Source organism: Rhinolophus ferrumequinum, chromosome 7 (assembly GCF_004115265.2).
Source record: "Rhinolophus ferrumequinum isolate MPI-CBG mRhiFer1 chromosome 7, mRhiFer1_v1.p, whole genome shotgun sequence".
In the NCBI taxonomy this organism is placed as follows: Eukaryota; Metazoa; Chordata; class Mammalia; order Chiroptera; family Rhinolophidae; genus Rhinolophus; species Rhinolophus ferrumequinum.
In genome coordinates, this window is record NC_046290.1 from 29,454,979 (window position 1) to 29,468,087 (window position 13,109).

The 13,109-nt window shown below is 39.0% G+C and overlaps 1 protein-coding gene across 1 annotated transcript in view; it reads right to left on the reverse strand.

Moving 5' to 3' along the window:
* Positions 1-6,236, reverse strand: part of FGF10 (fibroblast growth factor 10) — an 81,543-nt gene extending 75,307 nt beyond the window's left edge. Inside the window, exon 1 of the mRNA XM_033111273.1 lies at positions 5,080-6,236. Coding sequence (XP_032967164.1) covers positions 5,080-5,452 — 373 coding nt within the window. The 5' untranslated portion in view covers positions 5,453-6,236. The remainder of the gene's footprint in view (positions 1-5,079) is intronic.
* Positions 6,237-13,109: the final 6,873 nt, after the last annotated feature.

Here is a 13,109-nt window from a genome sequence, read left to right on the forward strand (position 1 = left end):
TTCTTTTAAATTCTGTGCTTGAGCATCATTTTGAAAAACATCTTCAAAGAGTGGTCCATATCTTTGGATAATAGGTTCCTGAAATAACCAAGACTTAGAGATTAGTGTTTCTGAATTCTGATACTCCAGTATTGGCATGTGATTTCTGCCAACTGTTTTCTTGGGTTTCTTCTAGTAGATGGTTATAAATCAGGTTTATGAAGAGGAAACTCTCTGTAATTGTGTATTTTTAATAGATTTATGATAAAGCCATCAAAGTGGAGGGTCCATATGGTAGGAATGCAGTAAAGGTAACAGGCCCAGTGTCACGTAAACATTAAATACAGTGCCTTCCACCTTCATAAATCCTCGATGCTCATGATTAAATGCTGCCGGTTATAAATTATGCAAACTCTAGAAACAACCACAACTTAAATAAGACACCAGTGAAAGCCATAGTTGTATATTGATTTTCTTGTCAGGAGACTGTTGTACTATTTTTAGGAGATAATATTTGAGTCCCTACTTTCTCGTATAATATAACTTCCTAAAATAAGCTCTAGTCCTGGTTGAAAAGTAATAATACAAACCTTTAATCCTAGCCAATAACCTTTCATTTTTATGTGGTGAAATGCGTTTTTGATTTGCAGACTCATGTTAAGGCTTTTTCTATCTGTCTGTTGTCTATCTGTCTATCTATCCATCTATCTATCTATCCATCCATCCATCCATCCATCCATCCATCCATCCATCTATCTATCTGTCTATCTACCTACCTACCTATCATCTAACTTTAGGTCTCCAAGTTTTTACCCCTTTTAGAGTCATAGATCAGAAGTATCTGCAATATCTCAATTTCACACTAGGATTTATAATCGAATCATTTTATCACATGTGGGAATAATTAAACATATGTCCCTCAGCTGTAAACAATGAATGTACAGTGGCATTCATGGGCTTTTCTTAAATAGTCATGTATTTCTAAGGCCCTCTTTTAAAATGAGCGTGATCAATGTATGTGTATGTTGTGTATCCATAAGCAATTATATTCCCAATCATAATATCAAAAGAGATACTGCACCTAGAGAATGCATTAGCAGAGTCTGATACCATGTAGCCAGCCACCTGCAATATTTCTGCTTCTGTTCCACTCTCATTGTATTACTCTTCCACCTTCATTCTGAAGAACTGTTGGCATTCATAGCTGAAAGCAATTATGTTTTTGGATAATTTGTGTTTTAGAGTTTTGGGATGTCTAATTCTAATTGTTGGTATCAGTGTTGCCAGTAGCAAACAGGTAGAAAAAATAAGGAGTGATATAATCCAATAGACTTAGGCTTGAATCCCAGCTCTGCCAATTTCTAGTTGATGACCTGGGGTAATATACTTTTTTCAGGCTTAGTTTTCATATTTGAAAAATGTGATAGTTGTACCTAAATCATAGGACTGCTAGGAGTGTTAAATGAGATATATATTTAAAGAAATAGGGCACATACTACATATTCAGTGCATACTGATTTCTCTGTTGTCTCCCGTATTCTTTTCCCAGAAAGACTCATAAGCACGATGGCTTTTCCATTTTGAGAATATCCATCCTTGGCTGTCTCAAGTTTAGGGATACATTTTCTTTGCACCGGACTCCCTTGTTGTGCAAATGACAACCATGGGAGAAGCCCACAGCTGTTTTACTTACATTCAGAAATAAGTCTACCAGTCCCAGTTGCAAGGGTACCTAACAGCTGTATCCAGCCTTTCTAGGAGGCCAGAACTGGAGCCGAGTGGTAATGTTTCAAGGGCAAAGCTCTAGATGTAAAGAATGATAAAACAAACCTAAATGAACCTGAGCATATCTAGTGACAGATACACCACAGCTATTCTAAATTATTCAAGCTTTCTCAGACTTCTAGCAGGAGAAACATAATTCATCTCTGCTCCCTTTATTCTACTCTTCCATAATGACTAAGAAGTAAACAAAAAAATACCTCTTCCCTACCAAAAATCAAATTATAATAATCACCCAAATTGAGAAGAGGTTCTTTAACAAATATAATATTTTTAGAACCATCCAATTTCTGGAAACCACCTTTGGAGGTAGAAGTTAAAAATAATTTCACAGCACTTATGAGTGATTGCCTTACTTCCCTTTTGTTAGAATTTTGCTGGCAAAAAGCCAGTAAAACAGTTGTTTAATTACCCAGGATATCACAAACATGTATCCTCTTAGATAAGCTGTTACTGTATTTTAGCAGCAATAATACTAGGGTCAAAAGTAACAAAGAAAATTAAGCTTCAAATAAGCAAACCTCAAAAGAACAGCTTTGTGTATTGAGAATAATTAATAACTTGTTTAGGAAAATGTTACTGAAATGTGGTTTTTGGACAAGGAACTGACACTCTTCAGAGGTTAGATACCCTAATATTTAACAGGCTACCATTTGGTGGGCTGGCTGGCTGGTTACCCTGTAGGCATGGCAAAAGTTTGTTCACATATAATTATACAACATTTAGACAATATCTTAATGATACCATGTAGTTCAGCTGAATCAGTCCAGCTGGAAATTGTAGCAGCGTTCTGATTACCCCGCCACATGTGAAATTAAGGCTTTTTCAACCTCTACTTTTCACTTGCTATGTCTTCATACAGATGTTCTTTGAAAGTCGAAATTATTTATGCCTTGACATTATTTAACAGAGTAAGACCCTCCCCCTTTTATTCTCAACCACTGATTAAGATTGCATTACTATGTAAGATATTGTAATTTTAACAAGAGCTCTTAGTATATTTTATCATATGGAGAGGTATTAGTATATTTTGGACAATTAGGATGGAAATTTTCCACACTTGTATTTATGCAATAAAAGTCGTATACTTTTCTGTTTGTAGATAATTCTTACTGTAAAAATATAATCCAATGTGTACCCTGAAAATCATTTTGCTAAATCATTAATCACATAGTGACTATTATTTTAGAAAATAGTAATTTAAGTTGCATAAATAAACTAGTGTAGAGTAGTCCTTGCTTCATATCCTAAAGACACTTGAAATATAGCAATAGCAAAATCAAATTAGTGTCAAAAAAAAAAAAAACAACAAACGAATAAAGTTTGCTCAAAGTTAACACTCTAAAATTGTATTATATTTCTTCGAGTAATCTCCATGAACTAAAACTACAAAGAATTTTAGTCCATGGGAATTATTTTTTTTAAACTCTCAGTTCATTCTTCAGTCAGTATTTGGACAATTTCTTCCCCATCATCCTACCTGGATGATACCACAGCTATTTTGTTTTAGAAGTGAACAAAGATATTAAAGTTTTAATCAACCACGATAACATCTATACATAGTACCTAATGAATTCAGGTAACAATTGAAAACATCTTGATCATAAATGACATTATTTCAGCCACTTTTAATGAATCAGAATGGAAAAAAGTATGGTTGATTGGTTATTTAACATCTTAAATATGAAACATAAAATGAAATACTTTAACATCCTTCTACAAATATTACTACTTGTAAATATATTGCTAACTTTAGTAAATGGAAGCAGCAGCTGAGGAGGAACAAAGTTAATGTTGAATGTGAGTCCCCAAATAAGAAAACTAAGTCTTAATTCTTGTCAATCTTTATTTAAAAAGAAAATGCTAAGTTCCGGTTAACTGTCTTTCTTAGTACCAGATACTTTCAGCGCCAAGGGATCTTGAAATGTATGACTCATGGATTTAAGTTAGTTGGCAGATGTATGTTTCAAATTCCCAAACTGACACAAAAAGATCCCTTTACAAGGTGACTTGAAAGTACCATTGAGGTAATGCTAAATGGTCATTAAAGATATTTAAATGTCATTGTCTACTATCTTCAGTGTGCCATTACATAGCCTCAGGATCCTTTCAAATAGCAATCAATAGAGGATGAATAAGTCTCACCACTTGAAAGTAACTAGGAAAGGAAGCCAAAAGAGTAATCTGACTTTGCTGGACAGATTTGAGGGGCACAATATCCACTCCTCCTCTCCTGGTTCTCCCTCCTCCTTCCCAACCCATACCCCTGCAAGAAGGAAAGAAAAAAAAGTGCTAAAGAAGAACAGAAAGTGAGGGAGAAAGGAAAAAGGAAAGAAATCCAGGAATCTGGGGTATAATTTGTACGGAGAAGGAAACCTCATCTTATGGGATAAACTATAGCCATGGAAACAGACTTATGACTTTTACTTTGAAAATAAAAGAATGACAATGAAATTTGTGTGAGGTCTGTGAATCGAGTCCCAGATGTTTACAATGCTGTAGTAGTATGGCTCTGCAATATGAGAGGTTTCAGAAGAAACCAGTACAACAGGACACCACAAAGCAGCGCATATGCTATTGACAACGCAGACATGAGCATCATGTTACCAAGAGAGAAGACAGGCAGAAGACAAATAGCAGCAGTGATGCCGGAAAAGCTAACTTCATGCACTGCAATCACTCAAGCCAAAATGAGGGACCCCCCCCCCCACACACACACACAAAAATTAAAACCAGAAAAATACTTTCACTCCTATCTAGAGAGGTGGTGGGGTAAAGGGGTAAGGGTAGTGAGCAAGTGGAATTGACATTTCTTTCTTAAATAAAGTTCCCATAAACTCCCTATAATTGACAGCAGATAATTATTTTCAGCTTGCGGAAACTGTCCCCAAACTATTAATAAGATTGCTAGCGAAAAGAAACAAAATGCGTTTACTTGAGACATTTCCAGAACAGAGGGAAAGGAGACCTTGGGATGAAGTAGGAAAGAAAGGGTGATGGAGACAGAGAGGGGCATCAATGTATTGCAACAACTCTTGGGCGCCCTGCGTGGTCAGGAGAGTGACAAGCCAGAGAGACAGGGTGGATAGGGTGGCAAGGAGTTGGGGGTGTGGAGGGAGGGGGCTGCGAGCAGGGGGTGCGGCAGCACAATGTATACAGGGGGCTGGGGGGTGACTTAGTGTGAAAGTATTCCACTTAATCATTTTACAGGGGTTGGGGACGTAAATATTTAGCTGGCCACATCTGGAACAGATTTTCCCCCCCTTGTGGGGTGGGGGTGGATAATTGGAAGGAGGGGAGCGCACATTTGTTACTTACTGTACGGGCAGTTCTCCTTCTTGGTACCGCTGACCTTCCCGTTCTTCTCAATCTTGAGAAAGTACTTGGTGAAAGAGAATAGCTTTCTCCAGCGGACATCTCCTTGGAGGTGATTGTAGCTCCGCACATGCCTCCCCGCACTGGAAGGGAAGGAGAACGAGGAGGAGGAGGAGGAGGAGGACGACGACGACGAGGACGACGACGAGGAGGAGGAAGAAGAAGAGTTGGTGGCCTCTGGTGACACCATGTCCTGACCAAGGGCTTGGCAGGTGACAGGGACAGAAGACACCAAGAACAGCAACAAGAAGCAGCAGCAGCAGCCCGGCAGGTGGGGAAAGGCTGAGGCACAATGTGTCAGTATCCATTTCCACATTGTACTGAAACTCTCGGCACTGGAAATTGTCTTATCAGAAGGAACATACTGGAAGGGTAAGACCTGGTGCGAGGCAAGGAGACAGCTGGAGGTGGTGGCCGCTGGTTAGCTCCCTCTGGGTGCGGATCTGGCCAGAAGTGAATGCACCAACATCCATAACTCCTCGGAAGGGCCGGCTGCCTCTCCTCGCTCCGTTCTCGGATCTGCTACCCTGAGCCGCTCAAGTCTCCCAGTGAATCGTGGACGTGGGTGGCCGCAGTAGCAGGAGCTGTTTGGTGGAGGTGGCGGGGTTGGTCACCAGCGATCTTCACTGCCCCAGGAGTTACTTTGTTCTCTTCTTCACCCCTTTCTTCACCATGTTAGATGTAAAAGGAAAAAAAAAAAGGTCTGAGAAACAGATGACAGCGCGGAGAACAAAACCCAAAGGGGTTGGGGTGGGAGACTGCGGGAGAGATCTGCGCCCGTCTGTGGTTGGCACCTTCTGGTCCCTCTCCGCAGAGCCCCAGCCTGCTACCCAGTTCTAAAAGTGCGTCCCTTTGGAGTTGTCAGAACTGGAGGCGGCTGCCGGCTCGAGCGCTGTTTTCTTCTCTCTCTTGCTTTCTCTTTTTGGTGGTGCCTGTTGATTTGAAGCCTGCAGAAAGTCACTTCTTGTTTGGGGGGATGGCGGTTGGTGTTTTGTTTGGCCCTATTTCCCTCCCCCCACCCTCCTTTCCTTTGGAAAGCCCGCTTGTAAACAGGTTGAAGCCTGGAGTCTAAATGTCAGTGATTCTAAGCCAGAGGTGGGCTCTGCCTCTGCTGGTCAAACCTCATTTGCAGGGGTGGAGAAGCGGGGGGAGGGGGTCAAACTGCGGTGGGACATCTGAAACCCTGGGCTGCTGGGAACGCCAGGGAGAGGGAGGAGGGAGGGGGCCGAGAGTGGGGAGAGCAGGGGAGCGAGGAGAAGAGAGCGCGATGCTCTGCGTGGAGCTGGGGGGCTGCTGATCCCTTCTTGCGCCACGGCACCGCAACCTCCGCCCTGCTGAGCCTCCAGCTCCAGCTAATTGCTGCAAAAGCGTCCCTGTGCTCGCTGCTGCGCAGGCCACCGGCGAGAGCTGTATTCTCAGGCTTTCTGAATTTTGCTGTCTTCCAGCCTGAACCAATCCCCTCTGGGGAGCCCCTTTCTCACTTGTTTTCCAGCGTAGGATTTTTTTTTTTTTCTTTTGGCAGTGAAGTACTTGAGAGCCACCTGGAGCCTGGTGCTTAGCTGACTTTTTCTCTTCCCTCTTGCTCCCAGAAGGAGGGGAGAGCTGGGGGAGAAAGCAGAAGATGCTGAGGATAAACCCTCCAAACCAGAAGATTATAAACTGGTCCGAGCAAGCACACACACAAAAGGAAGACATAATTAGCTTCCTTTCCTCCTCTTCTGCCAGCTTCCAAGGAGGTCTGTGCTTCAATGAATCACTGATTTCTCCCTTCCGTTGCTGAAGTAAAAAGTTCACACTTTGGCCCTCTCTGCCTTTTAAGCTCAGGGAGATTTATTGTCACCCTTACAAGTTGCCTCTCTGGGCGCAAATGAAATCGGGGACCCAAAGACGGATTTCTAATTGCTAACATGAGTCGTTTACGGAATCACGCGTGCACTTCAAAGCGAACGCACTTTTTGAGATTGCAAAGATTTAACCACACAATTTGGCTAATATTCTGCTGTTTTATTTTCTATGTAATTTCCTTTGCACTTTCCCACAAAGGGGCATTTTCTTTTTTCTATCTTCAAATTTAACGTTTAAAGGGCTTTATTTTACAATATAACTGCAGTACCCGTCTCCCTCTCATACTCACCACCCTTCAACACCCTCCTCGCTAACAGAAACTTGCATGAAACCCAGGGATAGACAGAACCAAGTCACTAGCTGGGTAGCCTTTGCCAAGAATTAAGAGGCTCAAAGAAGAAATACTGTGATAATCCGTTCCAATCTGAGTAAGAGTTCCCACGGGAGCACTTCTTTAAGAATTAATTTAAAGTAGGGAAAGCTTGCCTGGAAGGAGTGCCTAAAGATGTATTGGTGTAAAATATTTATGTTCTGCAAAGTGGTTGGACACTTGTGTTATGTTTAAACATACGCAATTGCCAATATTTTATGGTTTTCACCTTCAAAAGTGGCAATTTCACACGATTCAACCCAATATTTAGGCTGCTATTCTAAGAAGGAGAATGATTTCAAGGTGAACTTGGGAGTTTGACCTCTGCAACTGTAATTTGGAAGGAACTAATCACAAGAGCTGTGTGTATACAACAAGCTAGAATCCCTATAATGTGCTTCTGGCCTCAGTCTTCATTGTGAACAGGCGAAAATACAAAGACGTTAAAAATCTAGCTTTTGAGATGGGCATCAGGAATGATTGCCCAATTATGTTGTTTAGTGACCTGAAAAATGACTTTACATGCTTGCTCATATATTTTCCTCTGCGTTCAGAGCCTTTGAGATAGAACCGTTTAATACTAGAATCAGGGATTTTAATTGCATTATTTATCACTCATTGCAACGCTTATTCTGAAGATTTCAACAATGTGGTGAACATCCATCACATTTTAAAATTTTAAATATAATTAGCTCTGATTTCTGTAGCTATTAATTGGAGAGCTAAGCAAATAAAGAGCATACGTCAAACAAATGTTGCGCTTTCATTACAGCATGGGTATTTAAAAATGAACTCACAGTACTAATTTCAATTTTCTAGTTCACAGTTTTATACTTGAGATGACAAATGCCTAAAAGAGAGTATAGTGTTTCTAAGGGACTAGAGTTTCAGCCCAGTTGTTCAGCAGAATCCAAATGTTTGAATTGACAACTAATTAAAACTACATGTTTTTTAAAAATTATGTTTGACGAAACCATACAATAAAAATTCTGTCGTGAAAAATTACAAAACACAGGAAGTTATTATGTTGAGGTTTGTGTACACTGGGCATCAACACCATTGATGCCAGCTTGAGATCCTTTTGTTTTTTTCTTAACTCATAAGAGACCCTACCCGCACCCCAAAGGAGGTCTCCTGTCTCTCTCTCTCTCTCTCCCTCCCTCCCTCTCTCTCCCCACACACACACACCCACCCACACCCACACCCACTACCAACTTTCTGCTTCAGTAGAAAAAGCTATTCAGATCTTTACGTTTTTCTGTTTAAGTTTTCTGTTTATTCTGTCTGAAATGGGAAAAAACACATCTTCAAAAGTTCCATATTAAAATCTGTTTGCAGCAGGTGCAGTGTTTAAAAGTTCTAGAGCCCTTTCTCTGCTTTTCTGTACAGCGTGATGACAGGAAGGGCATTTACAAAACAGCCCAAAGGAAAAGCTGACATAGCTTTTTAGATTATATCTCATTCTTCTTTTTCTTTTCTGCACAGCCTTTCTTTTATAGCGCAGTTGAATCCCTAAATACTTCACTGCTTTGCATTGTTAGGTCACCTCTTAGGTTAGCCCGAGAAAGCCTGAGAAAAGTTCCACAGGAAAGATGCACTATTTAACGGAATTCAATCTCTCCCAATAGATTTGAATCACTAACATAAATGTATGAATGTAGATTATATCTCTGTAATGAGGCCTGAATCATTCTCAGTTACTTCAAAGGACTGAAATTCTACCTTCCTTTTTTAGCAGCAATAATCAGGTCTTAATGGGTTCCTTTATTAATTGTTTCTCTGCAGCGATTGAAAAGGACAGTACAAGCTTCAGATTAGAGTAGTACCTACTAATTCTAAAAGGCTGTTTTTTCTCCTTTTTTCCTAACGTCTAGAAGGCATGCTTTATTTATTTCTACGCTCTAAACAGATCCCGTAATATTAGGCTAAATCTTGATGGGAGGGGGAATAGGTGTGGCCTTTTGTTTAATATGATGTTTTGAGAAATTATTGAGGCTTTTAAAAGCCAGACCATCGCAGCAGGCATTGAAGAATCATAAAATGTGGCTATTTAACCTCAGAAAAGCAGTTTGCATATGTATTTCCAGTTCCTTCGGTAGCTATTCGGTTTGAGCAGTTTACATTTTAAGTACGTTATTTCTTATATTCTTTATGCTACTGGGCACTCTCTGTGGTTCGGTTACAAGATGTGTGTTTTATTATGTAGGATGTTATTGGCAGTGTCAATAAGCTACTTCAAATAATAGCTAAGTCAGGTCAAAAGTCAGCCAGGCTGTTCTACCAAGTGGACATGGGCAGGCCTCATTTTTGAAATCTGCACTGCAGCACTTATGAGTATGTGAGTCCGAGTGTGCAGTCCATTATCCCTTTTGGATACAGAAGATGCCAGTTTTAAGGCATTGTCGGGGCTTGTGGTCTTCCCAGGATGCAGCTAGAGGTGATGCTTACCGCCAGCGACATTGCGGCAAATAAAACGGTGATATCTTACTATATAACAAGGGGTTACAAGTGAAAGGAAAAGAGGTCTTACTTACCTCACAGAGAGAGTAGTGCAATACTTCATAGCCAGTGAAAATCTTAGCAATAATTCAATCTGGCTCATTCATTTTGTAGCTCAATGAGCTGATGCCCAAGTCACTCAGTGGTGGAACAGAGTTTAGAACTCAGGTGCTAGACTATAAAGGCTGTTGTCCTCTTTTTTTTTTTTTTAACGCCTGTTCTATTTTCTCTCTTCTCCCTCCCTGCTCCTCTTCTTAGCCTTGACCACTCTTTAGATGCCAGGGTGGACGTGATAAAAAGAGTTAGAAGTCTTTACTTACGGAAAACAAATATATCTTTGCTATAATAAATTAGGCATAGAAAAGTAATAAAATAGTTTAGTGTTACATTATTAAGTACCAGTTGATTAGCCAAATAAATATCAATACATATTTGGAAAAGGGGGCTATTTTGTCAAAGCTTGTGAAATGAACACAATTAGAAAACAGTGCATAACACACTTTTTCAGAATATTCAAGGATTTTTTTCTATATAATTTGAATTTATAAATTTCTACAGAAAATGTATGGCATCTTCTAGCAAAGTAGATTTATAATTTGGTTCTGCTTTCTATATTCTAATATTAAACTTTCATAAAGCAGTGTAATATTTAAAAGCATAAGTAGTGGCTTAAATTTTGTTTTTCAAAGTTTGAAACTAAGGTAAATTTTCTGTTCCCTAGCATTCAAACAGTTTTAATGATCTATTATTGAGAAGAAAAACTGGCTAAGATGTTGAAAAAGGTCATTCGATGGAAAAAAAAAATTCTATGTAAGAATGTTAAAATCATACAAGAAATTACCAAAATTTCCTGGAAACTGAGCTCTGCATCTTGGCACCAAACACAACAAACAAATTTCCACAAAGCTGCTGTTTGTCTCCTCCCAACTGATGGTAAACAGAACCTTCCTTTGACAAAGTTGTGAAGTTTTTTGAAGGGTTCTGTTTGTTTTCTGTGTTCCCAGCTGTCCCTTGGTAGAGCTGTGCCTCCTTCCTCTTCAAGCCCTCTAGGTTTCTCAGTCCTGTATCCAAGATCAAACTTTTAAACATTCTGTCAGTCAAAATATTTATGTTTGTGATTTAATGGGCAGGTCATAATATTTTCTTTAAAGTAACAGTGTCTTACAACAATAGGCATATATAGTGTGTTCATTTCTAAATCTATTCGCTTAAGTGTTTTTTATTCAACTAATGTTTATTGATACCTATTATGTGCCAGCGAGACAATGTGCATAGTGCACGATTTTACTAATAAATAAGACAGAGCAACTTACCTTGTAAAGAGCATGAATGAATAAGTGAATGAGTAATTTTATATACTTTATTATTAATGACGGACAAAATAGGGCTATTTTAGGATTCAAAAAGCAAATGGAGAGATTTGGGAGGAGAAAGAAGAACCCCTGAAATTTTTTTCTGGTTATCCTACTCTATAAAATGAGCTGAAAGAAACTGACTTCTATTCTTGGGCTTCATAAATGATCAAGACTAGATCTTTTCCTATTTTGTGTCCCTGAAACAATCCCTCACAGTTTCTCATGCAATCTGGGGACTTTGGCTGTGTCCTTTCTGCCAACTCAACCTGACCTACTCTTCTTTCTTTCTTTCTGCTCTCAGACTCCTGGATGCACGTTATATGCTTTCTAGCTTATTATTTTAATTACTTCCCAATGATTTTCCTAATCCATCGGCTCTCCCCTGTGACTCTTGTTAAAACGTACATATGATTAAATATAATTCGACCTGAGACCCATTTTCCCTACTTGACAAATTTTGCCACTGTTGAATAGACTTTGACAAAGATTTATTATCTACAAATTACTATTAACAGAAATATTATTGTGTTTGGGGAATGCAATATTTGTGGTAATGGTTTTTCTTGGATTGGTCCCCAGATCCAGTTTTTGCCCTTCTCTGTTTAGCTCTGTGGTGACATCTCTGCGTCACCAGTGTCCCTTGGACAGATGACTTGCAGTTGGTTTTGTCAATGGAAAAATGGGAGCTTCAGAAGATCAGAGCACAGAAGGAGAGAGAACTCTGGGTATTCCTTCCTGGCCTTCTCCTCTTTGTTTCAGTGTCCCTTTTCTGGCAGTGGCTGTCTATCTCCAGATCAACACTTCCCACTGGACTCCCTGCAATAATAAATCCTCCCCTTGCCCCTTAAGCTCAAGGAGTGGTAACAGTTCCTCTCTATTGCTGGTTAGCTCAGCATCCCTTCCTTGTTTGTTCCTTTCACTTATCTACACCTCTGTAACTGGTAACTTTGTTCAAGTCTCTTCACCTGAATCAATCCGGGTAAATTCTGTGTCCTAGTCAGGACACCAACTACAGTATACCTCTTCTGTAGTAAGTAACCAGTGCAAAATAGTATGGATTCTGTATATATGCAAGAGAACAGAGAAGTGTTATTGAATAAAAGTCTAGTGCTTGCTTAATGTGCTATATTCCTTGTGCTATACAGAGAGCATGACACACGGCATTTGCCCTCAAAAGTATATAATCTAGTATTGAGTTTTGATTGATTATTACAGAGAGGTTTTTTTATTTGGTGAATGATTTTGAAGTCGAAAATCAAAAAGTAAAACATTGTCACTGCTAAACGTGCAATACTTTTACCTGATAAATTCAGAAAAAAATGTAGTAAAGTAGAAATATGTTCATAAATGATATATATTGGTCAAAAGCTGTAATAAAAGCTCTATATTAAAATTAGTTTTCTTTTCAGTTTACTATGAAAAATTTAAATGTTTCTTAATATAAATCCTTACTAATCTTTAAAATCATTAATTTTTGTGAGTAAATTTGTTATATTTGACCTTTGTTTATAGCTTAGTATAAAAAAGAGGGAAATTAATAATATTATTTTCTAGCCTACTTCATTGGTTTTCATCTAAAGACAATTCTTTAAAACTGGAGATGCAGACAGCCTTGAATTAGGCATAAAAGCTGGGTATAGTACCACAACTGCTAAGATGAAACACATGTAGAGATAATTTTGTGGCTTGATTACTCTCTAGACAATTCCACAGATTTCATAGACAAATAACTTCTTACAGAAATCAATATAGCCTAGAATTTATGGAGTTCAAATCTCAAGTCTTTCTCTTTTATCCTCTCACCTCATCACCCCGAACAATGATAAAGTTTTGGAAAATAATTTAACTTCCTTAGTCCTACTGCCCTTACTTTATAGTTGGAAGTAAAATATAAAAAAATAAAT